A 19,493-nucleotide genomic window follows, 5' to 3' on the forward strand; every position below is an offset into this window, starting at 1 on the left:
GAATGAGAATCCGAAGGAATACGTCCATCAAGGTACATAAGAAGTTGCTGATATCCTTTTACAATCCACCATTGCCAGCGGCAATGTTTCGTCGAACACCTTCTCAATACCTTCTCAAAATCTCAAACAGCATGGGTGAGCCCAAGCACATGCATCACCACAGGCACAGGAAGTCGGAGCATACTGTATGCACCGGAAATCTCACACTCCCGGGATCCCGTATGCTAGACTGTACGACAGGAGTAGAGCTACAATATATAGATCTACATGACATCTGAGTACATAAGTAAGTTGAGAGTACGAGGTGATTCGCAATTATTTTTGGACATGTCGCAATTTTTTAAATATGGAAGTAGAGGCCTCCTGAGTCGTTGTGCTTTCCTTGGTGGACAAATCTTTGACAAGAGTGTCTTCGTGTGGTCCTCACGTTTCTTCGTGCCTATTTTTTGTACATAACTGGTTATGTACTCTTGATGACATTGTACTCAGTCATATTTTTGAATGACGACTCCCTGAGCTGAGGCCTGTAGAGCTACTCGTACAGTACTGCGGATCCCCCCGCCGGGCCCGCGCGGGCCCCCGGGCCGGGATAGTGGGAGTCGACATGCACGTGAGATGACGTGCTTCTACGCAAACCCAAAAGTGGAGTTTTCGTACCGAAAAAGGTTGAGGGGCAAAAAAGAACAAACAAATGAAAGAAGCAAAAGGAAGGACTCGATGCGGTAGCTGCTCATGCTGCTCACGAGGCTATACTATAGCGCCTGTTCCGAGTGCGACTTTATCGGCGTACCGTAGGCTACGTAGCTCGTACGATCGTAGATCTAGCTACGTAGCATGCATGCAACGTTTTCTTCTTCTTTTTAGTTTAGTTTTTCTTCTCTTCTTCTTTTTATTTTGCTTTGCCCGTACGTACAAGAGGCTTTACCGGTTTATAAAAAATAAAAAAATAAAAAGTACAATGTAGTGCACTAGTACATATATATTGCTAGCTGCAGCATATGGCCATGCATAACACCAAGAGTACATAACCCCCGTACTCTTGATGGCACACGTACAGGATTGCTGAATTTGTGGCAGGAAAGCAACTCGTCGTACCGAATCTGTTCTGCATTTTGTAGTACATGCCATGCGTGATTGTCTGTATATAGCTGTATGACCACACACAGCATATTCATGTTTGGGCACTGTCGGATAATGCAAACTGCGATGCACTCGTACAACTAGGCCTAAGGGTTCAGAGTTCGTGCACAAGAGTACTACAATTGTAGTACAGTGCGTATCGGTAACAGCGTGGTCGTGTAAAAGAATATACTGCCTACAAGAATGAACTCTCATGTTTTCATAATCATAACATGCATTTCAAGGGCACATTTATTCTTACAAGCAATTTTATCCCATAGTAGAATATATCTGTCCTAAGAATGGACTTTGTGTAGCAAAACATGCCAGATTAGTACAAAGTGTATCGCCTGTAGTAATAACATCTGTCCAATGCCGTTCTGATGTGACTCTCGTTGCGTCGTAGTGCTGCAGATTCAACTGTTGGGGCCATGTAACTCATTTTGCATAGCCACATGGTAAGCCTATAGTCTAGTATGGGACTATGACCAGCCACATGTACAGAAGTACTGCGTTGCATGTACGATGATCTTCCTGCCCCTGCGCACATGCATATGATATGCCACACTTGATTTATCGTGTGTAAGAAATATCGGAAATAAGAATAGAAAGTCGTTTTTCAAACACCCACGCTATAACCGATACCTATTGTATATTATATCAGATGTTTTCATAAGGTCTCTAGACGTGCGCCGTATAGCCGTGGGATTTTCCCTTGACAAACGCCCTGAACCGCACCGTCACGGCTTCGCCTAATTTTCCAGAGAGATTCTACCTTTCCCTCAGTACCATCGTTTCCATAACAACTTTCCCAAACCCGTGGTTTTACCCATGTGTACTATGAAACCGGGTGCTCTTGGTAATCTGGTTAATAGGGGATTCACACACACGGGTAAAACCACGGTTATGGGAAAGTTGTTATGGAAACTATGGTACTGGGGGAAAGGAAGAACCTCTCGGGAAAAAATTGGCAAAGCCGTGGCCGTGGGCCTCAGAGCGTTTGTCAAGGGAAAAATCCCATGGCTATAAGGCGCGCATGCGTAGATCTTGTCTTTGGCGAGAACTCTGAACCCTAGTTGTACGAGTGCATCGCAACTTGCATTTTCAGACAGTGCCGATCGAAAAATCGTGCATGGCGAATGCAAGATACAGTACAGGATGTACTACAAAAATGCAGTACAGATTATTTTTTTAGTTGCCCCGCCACAAGTTCATGGCCAAACGTGTGGCCAAGGCAAAACTGACCACGGGTGTGAACGGCCCCACTCCGTTGACCGAAGGTCTGAACTTTTACCTTGTCCCGTGACCTCAGGTTTACCCGTGTGTGTGTGAATCCCCTAATAAGTCAGCGATTCACACTCATGCCATGGGGAAAACCTGAGGTCATGGGACAAGGTAAAAGTTCCGACCGCCCGGCAACCGAGAGTAGCCGTTCACACCCGTTGTTACTTTTCCCTTGGCCGCATGTTTGAATTTGTGCCGGGGAAGTAAAGAAATCTATAGAAGAAATCTATACTGAATTTTTGTAGTGCATCCTGTATGCACTCGCCATCATGCACGATTGTCCGCATGGGCACTGTCTGAAAATGCAGCCTGTGATGCACTCATTCAACTAGGGTTCTGAGCCGGGAGCATTTTACTACTCCCTGGTTCCGAGTTCTCGCCGGAGACAAGATCTACGCACATGCGTCGTATAGCCTGACTGCCTGACCTTTTACCTTGTCCTTTGACCTCAGATGTTTCCGTGAGTCGGCTTCCGAAGACTTGCAAGATAGCGCAGCAATCACAGGTGTCCCACCCCTACCTCCCCATCTCATTATGCTCTCCGCCATCACCAGGGATGTCGTGAAGCAGGTTCTACTCAACACCACCGGAGCAGCGGGACCTCCTAGCTTCCGATGACCTTTGCGATGCCCTGGCGCTACGTGGAAGACGAATAGCATTGTGCCCCGTTGATTCAGCGTCATTGCCGGGAGGCTTACAATGCCTGCCGCCTCAGTCCACTAGACAAGCAGGTTGGTGTGCGCCCCATCATGGCGTTGGGGAAGTTGTGCGCCGTGTGCTGGGGAAGGCCATCCTGAAAAGTGGTCGGTCCACCCACCGAACAACCAGTCGGCTCTCTCCAACTACAATTGCAAGTGCCGGCCATCAAGGCAACATTCCTGAATGACGACACTTAACAAACGATTTCAACTGCATTAACCGTGCCAGTGCATGTCTTGCTAACATCCGCCAACTCTGCCCGGAGTTCTCAGCTCGTGACTGTCATCAATTCCTACCGCTCACCATCCAAGCTCTCCGTCGGGGGCGAAACACTTCGGTCCTGCGAAGGTACCAGACAAGGCGACCACTCGCCATATGTATGCACTTGGGACGGTACCCCTCATACAAAGCGCCAAGTCCAGTGGCGCCCTCCAAAGCCTGGTTCACAGATGACTCAACAATGGGTGGCAAACTACAGACGCTGCGTACCTGTTGGTCTATCCTACAGGAAGAGGGGCCAGTTTTGGGCTGCTTTATCAATGCCAAGAAGTCCATTCTTCTTACAAAACCAGATCATGCTGACCTAGCAGCTGAGCTTTTTGGTGACACCAATGTGGACATCCGTGTTGACCGCTGTCGTCATCTGGGCGCAGTTCTGGGCATCCCACAGTACTGTGAGAACTTTCTTCGATCGAAAGTCCAGGAGTGGTGCGCAGTGGCTACAGTGTTCGCCCAGCATGCTGTCACCCAGCCCCAAGCAGCGGTTGGGTATTTGGACAGGACCTGCGGCACAAATAGGCTTTCATTGCTCGAACTGTGCCCGACACCGTGCTTGCTCCCATTGAGGACAGGATCCGCACTAACCTCATTCCAGCCATCACCAACCGACCGCCTCCAGGTGATCTTGAAAGGTCCATCCTCGATCTACCCTGCAGAGACGGATGATTCGGTCTCATCATCCCGGCCTCCCTGTCAGCCCAGCACCAGGACTCGAAAGTTATCACGCCAGCACTCGTAGAGCGTATCCTGTTTCAAGACCAATCCCTTGACGGTATCATGCACAACACCAGAAAAGCAAAGGCAGATGCTTGATGCCAAGCCTGCCAGGCACACATGGACCATGACAAGTCCATCAAGGATAGCCCTGGCTGCCCGCTGCCATGCTTCAGGTGCTGGAACTGGCTTCAGAGAAGGGAGCCTCTAGTTGGCTTGCCTGCCGCCCGCCCCATCGCTACGTTTTCGTCCTCCATAAACAAGCTTTCTGTGGCACACTTCGCTTGTGCTATGGTTGGATCCTATCTGGACTTCCCTCAACCTGCACATGCGGCGCTTCCTTCACAGCAGAACACGCTTTGTCCTGTCCCATACTCTAGGCCATAGACGGCTACCCATCCATGTGCCACAGACGTCAGTGACCTCCAATGGCAATGATCTGACTGCATCCCTGGGCCTGGGCCCTGGCCCTCCTCAAACTGAAACTTTCAGAGATGTGGCCCATGATCAGTAGGGGAGATGTCCTATCTAGGACATCGCACTCTGAATGAGTCTGATTGGTTACCTGTCCCAGAGTTGTCATGGAAGCGTCGGTCGCGCACACGCGATGAAAAGAAGTGCTGCGTGAGCATTTCTGAATGTATGTGGAGGATGCACGATCGTAATGGCGATGGATTTCTTTCCGAATTGGTCAAGTTTGAGGGAATAGGCGGAGAATATCAGACATCGGCGGGGATTGAGGTAGTGTATATTCGATTCGCCATCGAATACCCGACCGAATGGCCGTTTTCGTTTGGGGATTTCATGTGGGTTAACCGGTTTCTCGTAGCCACGCGGCGCTTCTTTGGAAACGATTGGTTCCAGGGAGTCGTAAAATACCACTCCCTGATTGGTTCTAATTTTGAATGTTTTGCCTTTGGAATGTTTCTTCACGCCCCGTGCGTTCATTTCGCCCCAAACCTGGCCATGCAGAGGAGGAAGACGAGGCAGCAGGCGCTAGGCCCGTAAATTACTGCCTGGAAGATATTATTTAGCCAAAGCTTGTTGTTGGCGTTTTTGATTTCTTGGATACGACAGCTCTTGGCTAAAACTGGACCTTGGACGGTCCTTCTTGGATATCAACCCAGGACGTGGTGGTCATGGACGTATCGCCATCGCTTTCAGCCAGATCCTTCTGCTGCCTGAAACCAATGGCGAAAGTAAAAACTTTATCGCAGCAGCAGCTACTGCTCTGCTGAAAGTGCGAACAGAAATTGCTTCGCCAATCCTCTTGTGCACTTGCAATTTTCAATGCGACCAAAACGATTCGCTTGCCAGTTCCTTTGTCCAGGCGTACTCCACAACGAGGAAAATAAAATTCGTGAAGGCAAGAGGCAAGATACAAATCTCGACTCGCTTGAGGCAAGCCGCCAGGAGAACAACTAATTACTTTTGAGACGAAAGGCCTTCGTTGCGTTTGTTTTGAGTGCGACATTTCATCTTCCTCGGACGGACGCGACACAAAGTTTTGAGTCACGTGTCACGATTACTATGGGAACAGCATAGTATGTATGCTGGGGCATGCTGGGTTCCGTGATGTCCTATCTACCATCTACAGTCCATTCAGAAAATGTTGATATCCTAGCTTTTGGCCATAAACGGGTCAAATTTTGAGTTTTCGTCTCCTTTTTTTTGGCAATCCCCCATGGAATGCTCTTGTGTTTTTGAAGTCTATTTCTCCAAAAAGCAAGCCATAACAAGAATAGGATTTCGGCCAGGTTTTGCCCCCAAAGCACTGAATTGGGTAAAAACCATGAAAATCCAGGCCGTTCACTCCACTTGCATAATAATATAATATATATAACAGTACATTTGCGGTTCGAACCCCAGTTGAGGTGCCTTTTTGGACCCTTTTGCAAGTTTCGAATCGCGCGGCACTGCACAGTGTACCACAAAATCGCCAAACACGGGAGCTCTCCAGAGCCAGCGCTCAACCTTTTTTTTGAATGGACTGTAGTGTAGGACATCACCAGGACTGATGATGTGAGCACTGAACCTTCCCTAGGCCCTACAACCCGGTGAGATCCTGCGTCTTCGCACTTCAATCTGAGCTGACAGCGCTCGCCTGGACGTGGCAGCATCCGGCATTATGAAGTGGGCGTTTTGAGAAGACGCTCCTCGACATTCGCGTCTTTAACCTGTATGTGCATTCCAACCGCCAGCAGTCACTTCCGGTAATATACCGACACGAAGCCGAGAAGAGGTGCTCGTATGAGGAACGAATCCGGGGAAATTGAGCACGCCTCATTAAATTTTGTGCCTGTAGTATTAAAGGGGAAGTTAAGGCAAAAATTAAAATTTCACCAGTTGTAGTCTTCGGGGTGCTGAGTCGAATGGTCTTGGTCCGAGAAAGCTGAGACGCTCCCTTCCTACTTGAATCCCAATCGAACTCGCGCACTTCCACCGAAACTGGGTGACTGCGCCCTACGAGATGGGGATTTGTATGCAAAATGTCACTAAAAGCGCCATTTCGTTCTTATAAAAGCACGGATGACCGCGATTGGCCCATATGTTGTAGTCTTTTGGACGCTGAGTCGACTGGTTTTGGTCCGAAAAGGCTGCGATGCAGCGTTCGCCCCTAATTCCCAATCGAACATGGTTGAACAAGCGGTCACGTGCTCCTGCGTACACCAGTCACCTGATCACCGTGCCTGCAGGGTACAACTTACAGCCTGTTTTGACCTTTTTTGGGTGCAGTCCTGTCACTCGAGTTGAACCTTGGTGTGAAAGTTGTCGCCTGCTGGCGTGGTGACCAGGTGATTTTGGCACCCAGGAGCACGTGACCGCTTCTTCAACCATGTTCGATTGGGAATAAAGGAGGAACGCTGCATCGCAGCCTTTTCGGACCAAAACCAGTCGACTCAGCGTCCAAAAGACTACAACATATGGGCCAATCGCGGTCATCCGTGCTTTTATAAGAACGAAATGGCGCTTTTAGTGACATTTTGTATACAAATCCCCATCTCGTAGGGCGCAGTCACCCAGTTTCGGTGGAAGTGCGCGAGTTCGATTGGGATTCAAGTAGGAAGGGAGCGTCTCAGCTTTCTCGGACCAAGACCATTCGACTCAGCACCCCGAAGACTACAACTGGTGAAATTTTAATTTTTGCCTTAACTCCCCTTTAAGTGCATCAGGAGGATTCGGGAAAGCGGCTTCTGCACTCTACAACAGAGTTGCCCCTATGCTCTCGGACAAGAGCAAGGAGCCCTATTCCACCGCACTGGCCTGGATCAGGTCAAGGGTCTCTTTCTCTCTTGTCCGCTCAGCAAATGCTAACCTATGTGGACATCGCGTCACTCACCCGAAGTCCAACTGAGCTTTGGCTGACTACTCAGTATCCCGCTGTGCTCGCCGCAGGAGCATGATGCCACTTTTGATCCTCTTGCTTTGGCAATCTAACCCAGTCTCATTTAGTCCATCTTTTTTCTTTTTTATTACTTTGCTTTTTGCTCGGCTAGGTGCTAGCAAGAGTATGGTTAGCATCAAGAGTACATAACCTGGTTATGTACTCTTGCTAGCATTAAGTTCCCGAATAAGATCAGCAACAAGCACCTGTATGATATCTGCAACTTAGCACCAATTTCACATGAGATTGACTCAGTAACGACGTTGGGAGCTCCTTGGTGATGTAGCCTCTCCCCATCTACTGAGAATCCAAAAGAACTCTCCTCCACAGCGTGTGCTGGAGTTTTCCCTTTTCAGCCATGGCGATCCTGCGCAATCAACTGGGTCGACCCAGGACAACTCTTCTTTCGGTTCTTTCCCAGGATTGCCTAGCCAGACTCCGATCAATGTTAGGAGCAGAGAGTCGTAAAATGGGATAATTCCCTGCTATTTTACGACTCCCTGGATTATGTGCAGATGCAGTTCCGAACGCAATGGGAAGTGATCACACCCACCACCGTGAAAGCGGTCTAAAACCAAAAAATCCCTTTCGCCCTGCCCACGTTGCCACGGTTACCCTCACACTAACACAATGTGTTTCCTGATTATGTCATAATCTAGCACTAAGTAAGGGGTCCGTGACAGAACAGCGGAGGGAATATTTCCCCTTTCAAGCAGGGCTTGAGCCTGGTACATGTGCATCATGCCCTCAGTTTGTTCTTGCTCTGGCATCATTCCGGATCCACAGCAAGAAGGCATCAATGTTTGTACCTATGTTTGTACCTATGTTTGTACCTATGGTGAAGCAATTTAAAGATAACATCATTGAACATAGCATTCTCAGTGATGGTCCTAAGCCATCTCACTCTGTCGGCTTGCCTGCATGAAGATTGAGTAGCGCTGAATGGAAGGAATCATGTGTGAATATTCCAGAGGCTGACCAGATGATGGGAACAAACAATGAACGTTTTAAAATATCACCAGCGGAGTCACAAGAATTGTGTGTTACTGACAACCTTCCGGCTACCTTTCAAGAAAAGCCCACTAAACTGGTTTTAGGCAAATCCACCTAATCTGGCATATTGAAGCCTCTAAAGTAATGATAATTCCACTATGCAACTAAAACTATGTGCACTACGGTATGAAGGGGATTGGACTGGTAACAGTGGTGCGACTCTATCTGTGACAATGGAAAGACGACTACTGAAAGCGCTTTGGTTCGATCACGTCGCCTATCTGTGGCCCCGGCATTGATAGGTTCAGTGTGAACTTTGCCTGCATGTCGGCACTTGTGGATGCCGATGCCTCGGTGTCGACGGCGGTGCCTGCAGTGCCCATGACTTGAGGAGTTCCTAGCCTACCGGCTGGAGGTGTTGGTAAGCGAAATGTGCTGAACTGATTACTCTGTTGGACGTCAACTTGAGGTCGAAATTCAAACTCTCCTGCACAAATTAGCCAATTCAAAAGAATAAAAGTATGTCTTATAAAAAGGTTTCCCTTCAATTATGCATAGCTTTTCAGGGATTCTAAGAAGGAGATACCCACACAAAGCGCTTGTAGATGCTTTGGTTTGCCTCATTCGCAACCTGCGGTGAGTAGCATTCCAGTGGAGTTCTACATACTTGAATGCACGGCGTGTGCAAATACAGCACGCACTGTACATTACATGTACTCGCGCTCCAGTTACCGTAATGCCTGCACCGTTCGATTACAGACTAGGGCTAACATTTGTCACAGCACCCTGGGCAGAGTGCATTCGGGGAAGGGGGGGGGGGGGGGAGGGGAGAGCAGCAAAGCCCACTATTCTCACAGTGCTATAATTGTTATCGTCTTTCCTGTACCCCTTCCCTTCCCTTTGCTTAGAGCATAAACTAAATGCACGGTGTGGAGATTATGTCGAAACACATCCATAGTTGTATCCCATGGCCTGTCACAGCTAGTGCCTGCCTAGCTTGTGCAGGAGACTGTTATCATGCACTGACCTTCCTGTCCAGCTCTGTGGCTGCTGCTGCCATCGGTGGACTCCACAAGAGATGTTGTTGCTGCACCACTGTTGCTATGTGCCACCGCGACAGCGTGCACCCCTGCCTGCTGAGTGTGGCCAGCGCTGGAAAAACCTTTGTTACGACTTGGCAACAGCGAGAAGTGAGGAGCCAAGGAAGGCTTCAACCGTGTTCCCAAATCATCTGAACTGCCAAATGTTGATGTCGTCACGGTTCTCCTACAAAAGGGGGTCAGAGATTGACAGGGGGCTCGTCTCAAAGGCTATGCCTAGTCTGGTGGGAAACAGTGGGCCGAAAGAATATTCCAAACTAACCGCTTCTTCATCTTGGCGGATCATTTTCGGCACTCTGGAATGCATGTGAAATTGTCACCTTTTATGTTATTAAGGTAGCCGATATGATAGCAAACATATCACATTAGCTAGAGCCATGAATCAAAAATAACTCACCTGCGCATTACATCGTACATGGACTGCAGAAATAAGAAAACAGGAAAAAACCCACATACCCAGTGGAACTGCTGCAGCTTCAACTGAGTCCTCAATCACACTGTCAAAGGCTCAAAACTAACCCGTAGATAAAGGATGGTGCAACTCATTCTTTCGTTTCCTAGCAGCTGATTTGGCACACGCAGATACTTGGGCAAGGTAGCGCCAGTGTGTGTATTTAATGAATAGGCTGTGTGTGTGTGTGTGTGTGTGTGTGTGTGTTGTGTGTGTGTGTGTGTGTGTGTGTGTGTGTGTGTGTGTGTGTGGTGCTAGCAGATAGTCCCTTCGCTCTCATTCCCTCATAGTCCCTTCGCTATCATTGCCATCGGCAATGGGCATGTTCAAGGTTCAAAGGTCAAAGTTCAAGGTTCAAGATGTGTGTGTGCACGCGCGCACGCGCGTGTGCTTGAGGTTGTGCTGGCCCGCTCAGGATGGGGAAGGCCAGGGTTTTGACTTTATGACCAGTTCATAAGGAAATGAGTCCTCCCTCCAAACTCACCCCAGTACACCGAAGGCTGACAGTGGACAATGAATATTCAGTCTCCGCATTTCAGGCTAACTATCATCAGCATGATCTACATTACAAACTGGTTGCATAAACCTGGGATTTACCTGAAGCTTTTGGTAGTGGCGGTTGCGCTCCACGAGCTTGCTGGAGCATTCATTATACCTGGCTTTGAGTGCTTCTAATTCATGTTTAGCAGCTAAAACAAACAATCACAGTGATCGTGTAAAAGTAGGAAGCATTTTTCCTGCCTCAAGTTTTGATTACACTAGTCAGGGCAATCAGTGCATAATTCTGTCCCCGGGGAAAATTGCAATTCCGCGGCCGCGTTTTTTTCCGCGTTTTTTGCGATTGTTTAAAAGACCGCGTTTTCCGCCATATTCCCGCGTTTTTTGAACTTTTTTGTTGCACTACACGTACACACAGTGCACTGTCCGGTCAGCAACGTCTCGTCGTGGCGGCTTTTTACTCAAATATGACGAGTGCTTACACCAGAGACTTGTAACTGATTGATTTCACTACATAATAATAATAATAGCACATTTCGCGTAGTAGAGCACTAAATAAAGAAATTCAGTGTTTTTTCCGCTTCTGTCTTGTGAGCATCATCAGCTAGGTGTAGTAGCTGCTGATACCGATTTCTCGCCGGGTGTCGAGCTGCACAGTTTCCTCCAGTCTGTCTTGTCTGCTGCTTGTTGTCGGCACCTGGAAAGGTCTTCCATGGTCTTCATTGGCACACCCAGCTTATTCAGCTGAGCAACCAGACTTGTGGCCAGTGTCAACCTTGGCCGTCCACGAGGTGCTTTGTTGCCCTTGTCAAAATAGCCGCTCATGGCTACTTGCGGTGGCGTGTCCGTGTCCATCCGCAGCACATGACCGGTCATTCGTAGTCGCCTACATGCAACTGTGTCTGATATAGGGTTGCTCTTGGTTCTGCGGTATAGGTCGTCGTTTGAAATTGTGTCTGGGTATCGTATTCCAAGGAGTGATCGCATTTGACGCCGGTGGAATGCGTCTGCCTTGGCCATTGCTGTTGACGATAATCCCCAGGTCTCGCAATTGTACAGGAATGTCGGCAGTACGATAGCGTTGTACAGGCGTAAGCGTGTCTTCTCCGCTACTTTATCTCTACGCAGCCATAGGGCGTACAGCTGGCCAAACACGCGAGAGGCAAGTTCCATCCTGCGCCGAACATCCTCTTCCTCCCCCATCAAGGAGCCAAGCTGCCTAGATGTCCGCCAGCTCTCGGATTCAGGTGACACACGGATCCACTCTGTTTTATCTGGATTTACTTTTAATGACCAATCGTGCAGTGTGTCTGCTATTACAGGCAGAGCATTCTCAAGCCACAGCCTGCAGGTTGAATAATAGGAGATGTCATCTGCATAACCCGTCTCTGGTGGTAGACTTGCGTCGCCAGCAGGGCGGGGCGCGAGACGAGTTCTGCATTCCTGTAGTGCAGCCTCCAGATAGCAGATGAAGAGAACTGGGCTGAGACTGTCGCCTTGTGGTGTTCCAATAGTGCTCTCAAACGGTTCAGCTGTGGCACTTGCAACCTTAACAGTGATAGTTGTGTTGTGGAGTAGGTGGTGGATGAGACATGTGCAATCTGAATTGGTGATTGCAGACATCACCTCCAGCAGCTTCAGGCGGTTAATCGTATCGAAGGCCTTGGACATGTCCAGGCCTAGAATGTGAAATTGCTGTCGGTAACGAATGGCTCTTGCAGCGATCCACCGCTGGGTCCATACCACGTCCGCTGTACTACGGCCCGGGCGGAAGCCGGACTGTGTAGTACCAAGATGACGAGAGAGTGCCCCGGATTCCGTGATGCGCCGAAGCACAATGATCGATATCACTTTGCGGATAGAGTTTAATAAAGTGATGGGCCGCAGACTGGTTACAGGACCCTTGGGCTTGTTAGGCTTAGCGAGAGGTATGAGTATTCCTGGTCCAATAGCCGTCGATAAATTGGCACCCTGCGAGAGAGCAGCGTTGACGAAATTTGCTATGACCGGCGCTAGCACCTCGGATCCATATTTCAGGAGCTCTGCTGGGATTTTATCTGGACCACAGGCCTTCCCGTTTCGCAGGCGCTTGAGGGCAGTGGCGACTTCAGATTCGGAGATGGGAGTGGCGAGGGAGTATGGTGATGGCGGTGGTATTTCACCTGCTGTTTTGGCACTGAATTGTGAGGAGAAGTGATCTCGAACTCGACTGGCCTTGTCTGTGGCATGAGCAAGAATACATCCATCATTTCACTACATACTCATTGAAAATTGCCGCACATCAATAGTATTCACCGCATATTAATTTTACCGCAAATTATGCCATCATTATGCCGCGTTTTCCCCCGCGTTTTTTGCGATTTTTTTCCGCAATTTTCCCCGGGGACAGATAATTATGTCCCGAGCCATTTCTCATGCTATAGATTTGTGATGAACACAAGTGTACATGCAGTACATTGAACCGTCATCACTTTTCTTTCCCGAGGCTCCCTCAGAAAACTTGGGACGTAACCTTGCTGTTCTGTGCGATCATCACTCACAGTTAGCCAAGTTCAGCTTACGGAAGAAGTCGATCTCACACCGGCTTTTTGAGTCTGCTCACTTCACTGTATTGGTTCTATTCATGTATCTACAATGTGGTTCAGCAGAACACCTGGTGTCCACACACTCACCAGTGCTCAAACAACAAGTCTTATTGCAATGATGTCACTTACTTGACACTTGACTCTTCAGCGCTGTCGTGCAGTCGTCATGTTAGGTCAAGGACAGTAGCCATGGTAACACTGTACTAAGTGTTGCAAAAGAAGGATCCACGAGCGGGATTCGAACCCAGCACCCCTGTCCTTCCGGGGCAGTGCCCCACCGATTAGGCTACCGGGGATCACACACACCCGTGGCTCCTTCTTGCAACAGTACCTCTTCTTCCCAGTACAACCACCAACACATGCACGGTAAAACATGTATGCCACTGGTACACGAGGAGGCCGGGGGGGGGGGGGGGCAGGTGGCACTTCAACCATCTGTGAACATGGACATTCCTAGTCCAGTGTAGGATACAGGAGATTTCGTTTTGCAGCCGAGCTAGCACTTGCTCGTAGTACTGTTCCAGTTTGAGGCACCTTTCTTTCGATTTGTTGGAAAGGTACTCGTGGTAGGTGCGCTCCTGATGCGCCTGTTCCAGTGCAAAGAATAAAAATGAGAGAGAAGAGAATCACATGTATTTGCAGCATCACCACAACAACAACACATTGGTCATGGATCAAGTTCAAACTTGCAGATACTTCTAAGAAAGCCAAGGACATCAGTGTACATGCAACTGAAGTGTTGGCGACCCTGATGTACAAATCAGGGGCGTAGCACCCGCTACGACTGGTACGACCATGGCCGTACCACTTTTCGAAAAGTGTGGTCCGTCCGGAACGTGCAAAACCGCAATAAAAAAATCAGGATCCATCGATGCATATGCGCATCATCAGACTTTCACCTTTTTCTAGACTCGTAGGTCTACGCTCGTACTCGTAGATCTGCCATGCATCTGTGCATGTCCATGCACGTCTCTTCTGACCGTGAAATAATTCTATGACTTTATAAACTGTGCCAGAAGTGTGCCAGAAGTTCCCAGAATGCAGAATTTTGTGTCTTTTTTTTTTTTTTTTAGTTTCTTACAAAATTTTCCCGGGGGAGGTCCCCGGGACCCCCTCCAAAACGGCCTTCGGTCGTACCACTTCCAAAACCCCTCCTACGCCCCTGCAAATGTAAAGGCAAGTGCCAGTATGTGTAGCAGTGTGTGCGCACCTGGTACGTCCAAAATGAAAGCGCTCTTGTGCAGATCTCCATAATGACTTCGGGCTTTTGGCCAGCTAGAACCATCTGCAAATAACAAACCCAGGTCACAGACAAGTCTACATTGTTAGCACAACGGCAGGAACATGCAATGTACAAAGTGCATACGTTGATGCTAATATCTGTATAAACTATTTTTTCGTCACAGTTCCATCACTTAGCATTGCGGAAGCGTGTAAGATCCCGAGATGATTTTCACCCCGGGCAGTGTCGGGTTTTCTGCAATTGCTCTTGCACTGTGCAACTACCGAGAACTTGCCATCGTGGTCTTTGTCTCTCCTCATGGCAGTTGAAATTGTGGACAAGCTACAACAAGAAGTATGCGGCATGTGTGCTGCATGAGTGTGTAGTAAGAGAAGTTACCTGGCCGATAGCAGCTTTCACTAAATATTATCCGTTGGAGTGCATCATGCACCAGGGGGAATGCATGGCAGGCATGTTTTTGTCCGGGCAAATTGTGGTGTGTCCACCACTGGTCCGGGACACGTCTGAAAATGATGTGTGTGCCACAAATAATTAGTATAATGTCAACTTGAAATTAGGAGTCAAACGGGTGAACCTTTAACTAACGAACGGGTAATTTTCTTAACAGGCGGGTTAACGGGTACCCTTTAGCAGCCATGTTTAGGTTTTTGCGCAATTTTTACATCAATCAAGATTATAATTCATCTGTTCTCGGGTTGCATTTTGATATCACGTTGTGATTCGCAAATCGATTGGTGTCTGATAGTCGCAGGAGTAGATCTACTAGGTGCGAAAATGCAACAACAATGCAGACATCCAGCGTGTAGTTGTAAATAATCGACTTCCGCCTGGAATACACAATCCCAGCAGTGTTGCTCCACACTGAGTGGTTCATCAAAATCCAAACGGGTACCCTTTTACTTACGGTACCTGAGATTAACGGTCGGGTACCCGGGGACCCGGTACACCCCTTTGACCCCTACTTGAAATTCTATTGAGACAGCACTGATACTGAAGATCACTCTCTGGGGAGTTATTGATAGCTTGCATGCCGTCCTCCCGGTAGGACCCAAGAAATCGTGCTGCAAAAGTGCTTTTGGTTCAGAATTTTCTGGGAACAATTGCTGTCTGGCAAAGTAATGGCGCAAAATGCAAAGCTATATCCAGTGCATTGCATATGTGCAATTTTATCAATTGTCAAAATGGCCGCACATACTCCTGTCGGAGCGCTAGCAAATATGTCCAAAGTGAATTTTGACCATGGCACATCAATCGTGGTGAGGTCCTAATGTTTTTATTAGCCTGCCAAGGCAGTGGAATGCATAATTCCATACTCCGTTTCCATGGTTACCATGGGCTGCTACCATGGAATTTCGTAGTATGCCTTGTGCGATCACGTCTAAAATGTGTGGACTCCTTCATTAGCCCCTTAGCAACAGTTTAGGTCAAGTTTTAGGTCAATGTCAGAACAGAGGCTGTGCAGCATGTCTGTGTATGATGGTCAGGACCGAGGTCTATGCAAGCTATCAAATTTATGTAATGTTGGTGCCATGGCATGTAACCACGCAATGGTGTGTGGCAGAAGTACACGTGCGACCAAACCATACTGATATTGTGTGGGAACGGTCACAGCATTGCCAGCTGCAGAATGCCACAACTTACAGACTTGTATTGATCTGTGGGTGAGAGATCAGTCCGAATGATGTCAAACTTTCCCGACAAGTTTTGTTCACCTGAATAGCACAAATAGCAAAATATATATAGAAGAAGCTGCAACACAAATTCACAAACTCAGGTCACTCTGTACACAGACTTACTTGCAGGGGCATCGGAACCAGTGCGGCAGGTGCAGCCAAAGCCGCACCAATACTTTCATCTTGGGATGTTTTGAAGCAATGGAATATGGGTTATTTGGGCCCAATTTCCCTAAAAAAAGTCCCGGGGAGGACCCCCACACCCTCCACCCATTCATGGCCGCACCAATGTTGAATACCGTCGGATGCCCCTGATTTAGCATGCTGTCTGCCCAGGGTGTTGTTATATTTTGACTCCTAGGCCCAGTGTTTCATGCGAAAAGACACATAGCTATTCAGTTAGAATGTTTTGCCCGGGTACATAAACTGATTTTCATCCCAGTTCAACGGTACTGGTTACTGGTGATCAGTTGTTGCACCGTGACGACACACTCACATGGTCCTGGCTTGAGTGTGCTGCTCTGCCACAACTCTCACCACCTGCATTGAATCTGTGTGTTCATTGCAAGATAGCTGGAGTTGGGAGTTAGTTAGGGCTCCACCATAACCTGACCATCTGCTGCCCGTGACAGAAAGATCAGTGACTTTGTTAACTTATTGGCTGACAACATTATTGAAGCCTCGATTCACTGTCTACCGCGGGCCTATTTCAGTTTGCCACTGTGGCAACACAAATCGCCAGGGAGTTGCTACTAAGCCAATAACACTAGCATCATGATAATTATCAGCTAAATCAGCAGAGATGCTTCGCAATCTTTTCAGCCCTAATTTTAAAATCTGGTCGGAAAATTATGACCAGGGAATCGGCTGGCCTCTGGGTGGCATCAGCAACAGGAATCAGGATCATGAAGGTATGCCATGGTGCATCTCTTATCCTAGAAAGCAGCAGCAATGTACAGCGCTCACTCTTACAAGCAGGACACGCGTAGGACTTGTTGAATTCCTTCGTGCCGTCTTCGTCACAGAATATGTCTGAGGAAAGCGAGTCAAGGCCAGGCTACACTGTGCCACTTGCAATGGAGCAGTATGGCTCAAACAGACAAGCAACGCTGTTTTAAAAAAGACATGCATATCCATCAGCAGGTATGACACTCTTGTAGGTCTAACTACAAGTATAACATGGCTTGGTGTGGCATACATCTTATAGTTTGTCCTAAAACAATGTCTCGCCAATCTCGTAAGGCAGAGATTAAAAATTAGTGGTGCTAAATTCACTTATTCTGGCTTTCATCGACAGAGGATACGAGAGCAAGATGTTACCTAAAGGGGAAAACAGCAATGCAAAGGACAATAAAAAGCTGTTTTTAGTCTTGTCAGTATCGCAAGTTATACCAGTTCCGGAGAAGAAGCTACAAGGCTCTAGCAGTTGCCTTACCCAAGCAAAGGATGTGAGCGGCTTTCGGCATTTCTTCAGATTGCATGTCAGGTCGCTGTCCATCCCGGGTGAGTATGGCGAGGCCGCGGCACACGAGGCCACCAGCTGTGCTCGGATGTAGATCAGTGTTGGTGAAACGGCTTAGCTCTAGGTCATCGTAATCAAGATTCTACTTGAAATTGGCCATATCTAATTGAAGAAGCAATGGTGGGAATCACACGAACTCAACCAGAGATGATATGTATGTTTTCCAAGAATGTTTTAATTATTAGAAAAGTTCACTGTGCATACCGATGTGCCCCGTACCATCGCACACATCCTGCAGTGCTTTCAAGTCGTGTGCACAAACACGGATGCCAGTGAAGCGAGGGCCCATGAGTGCAACTAGTTAAGCACTGTGGAATTTGGGCAATGCTGGATGAACGGACTACTAGTATGTTTATTATAATAATATTCGCGGGATCCGTGTCGGCATTGTTTGAATGTTCAGAAACACACAAGCTAGCCGTCGCTGCATCTGCAGGCCACCCCTATGCCTGTACACCTTAGTGGCGAATGCTGACCTCACGTCAGGGGAGAAGAGGTGAGTCTCTCAACCGATCGGGCGTGTAGCGGCCCATAACGCCATAGATTGCATCCTTGTTATCCTCACTCCGAGCTGTGAGTACCGAGCTGTCTGACGGTGGGTGTCGGCGCAGTTCACCGCTATGTTTATTATTATTTATTCACTGTGTGACTCAATCTCATGCCATATGCGAGCAGCGCTAGAACCCCACAGATGAGGGTCACGCAGTGGAGTCGGACATGCTATGGTCACTACGGTATTGACCGTACCACTTGTCATCGCTAGCACCCATTAAAAAATGAAATGCTAAGATTGCTGGCTCAAATTTGTACATGTAACGATGTGTGTTCAAGACACCAAAACTGGCAAAAGGTTAGGCCTAAAGGCAGGCGCGTGCCCCATATGGCTTCCTGGGTGCCCGGAACCCCCCCCCCCCTTTTTCGCTCAAAATGCAGGATTTGCTTCTTTTTTTGAAATTTTTCACGGGGAGGCCCCCGGAACCCCCCTTTGAAGGACACCCGCGCACGCACCTGTAAAGGTGCCAGTTGGGATGAATGGACAGTAGTATGAATGCACCCATACAGTGTACATGTACATCTGTAATCATAACCATGAATACACCTTTTAGCTCAGTCAGCGGAGTTCACCATACCTTTTACATACATTCTGCGTGTTCGTTTTAGGCAAAATCCAATGGAATACACCGATATATCAACCTCTCCCGTATTCCAGCGAACACCCGGGTAACGTTGTGAGGGGGTTTCAGTCGGCCACTTATGATAACAGGTTACCAACACATTCGGTCCAGAACTTAGAAGACTGATTTCCAAATGCAAATGCAATACAAAACGACTCGGTCAGGATTGATTGTGACCAGCTAGCTACCGAGGCTAGCAGGGAACTACTCAGTTTCCCTGACCCTCGGGCTCTCACACTCGAGTCACAGTCTCAGCTCCAGCTCCAGCTAAAAACAGCAACTGCGACAGTGCAAGTGCAAGGCAACACGATCCATGGACTTTGACCCCAAACTGGGTTTTGTCCGTACTGTACTTGTCCAAGTCGATCGACCTCATCTTGCCTGGCGTGGCTGGCCCCGCTGCAGCGCTGCCGCTAGGCCGCTGGGCAAGCGAGGCCAGGCCAGGGTTCTTATCTCGTACTCAAGTAGTAGTACTGTAAAAGTAGTAGCTCTGTCGCCGATTGTCATTTCTTACATGACACGTGATCGTTGCCGGGGCCATGGCCAATAGGCGATCTTCCCGCCGCGGGCATAATCAGGCCATCAGGACCGTTTGACGTCATTTCGGGAATGTTCGGACCGTTTGACGTCATTTCGGGAATAATTTTTCGACCTTTCGACCTTTCGACCTTTGACCTTCCCTAATATGTTGCTTCGCGCTGTAAGAAATCAAATCAAGCACGCTCTGTCTGTCATGATGGCTGAATCTTGCCCTTGCCTGCAGCCCTCGGGCC

General features: G+C 48.3%; 1 protein-coding gene across 2 annotated transcripts; it reads right to left on the reverse strand.

The window, feature by feature from the left end:
* Window positions 1-8,280: 8,280 nt before the first annotated feature.
* LOC135814136 (E3 ubiquitin-protein ligase CCNB1IP1-like) lies at window positions 8,281-19,093 on the reverse strand. Of its 2 annotated transcripts, XM_065327202.1 has the most exons (12): window positions 18,676-19,077; window positions 17,459-17,647; window positions 17,328-17,343; window positions 16,996-17,055; window positions 15,992-16,062; window positions 14,318-14,392; window positions 13,580-13,694; window positions 13,237-13,257; window positions 10,622-10,713; window positions 9,971-9,993; window positions 9,501-9,739; window positions 8,281-8,960 (listed from the first exon to the last, which is right to left on the reverse strand). In XM_065327202.1, the coding sequence occupies exons 2-12, from the start codon at window positions 17,519-17,521 to the stop codon at window positions 8,719-8,721; spliced, it is 1,017 nt and encodes a 338-aa protein (XP_065183274.1). In that variant the 5' UTR covers window positions 17,522-17,647; window positions 18,676-19,077; the 3' UTR covers window positions 8,281-8,718. The 2 variants fall into 2 exon arrangements, with proteins under 2 accessions (XP_065183274.1, XP_065183275.1); XM_065327203.1 differs by lacking the exons at window positions 16,996-17,055; window positions 17,328-17,343 and having other exon boundaries at window positions 18,676-19,093.
* Between the last annotated feature and the right edge of the window lie 400 nt (window positions 19,094-19,493).

This window comes from Sycon ciliatum, chromosome 4, assembly GCF_964019385.1.
Source record: "Sycon ciliatum chromosome 4, ocSycCili1.1, whole genome shotgun sequence".
NCBI lineage: Eukaryota > Metazoa > Porifera > Calcarea > Leucosolenida > Sycettidae > Sycon > Sycon ciliatum.

Excerpts from the sequence above, each read along its gene's own strand:
- LOC135814136 (XM_065327202.1), bottom strand. The coding sequence starts at position 17,521 with ATGGACAGCGACCTGACATGCAATCTGAAGAAATGCCGAAAGCCGCTC. Across the intron at positions 16,063-16,995 it reads GTCCTACGCGTGTCCTGCTT|GTGAACAAAACTTGTCGGGA; the intron begins GTAAGAGTGAGC and ends TGTGCTATTCAG. Across the intron at positions 10,714-13,236 it reads GCTGAAGAGTCAAGTGTCAA|CTGCTAAACATGAATTAGAA; the intron begins GTAAGTGACATC and ends TGTTTGTTTTAG.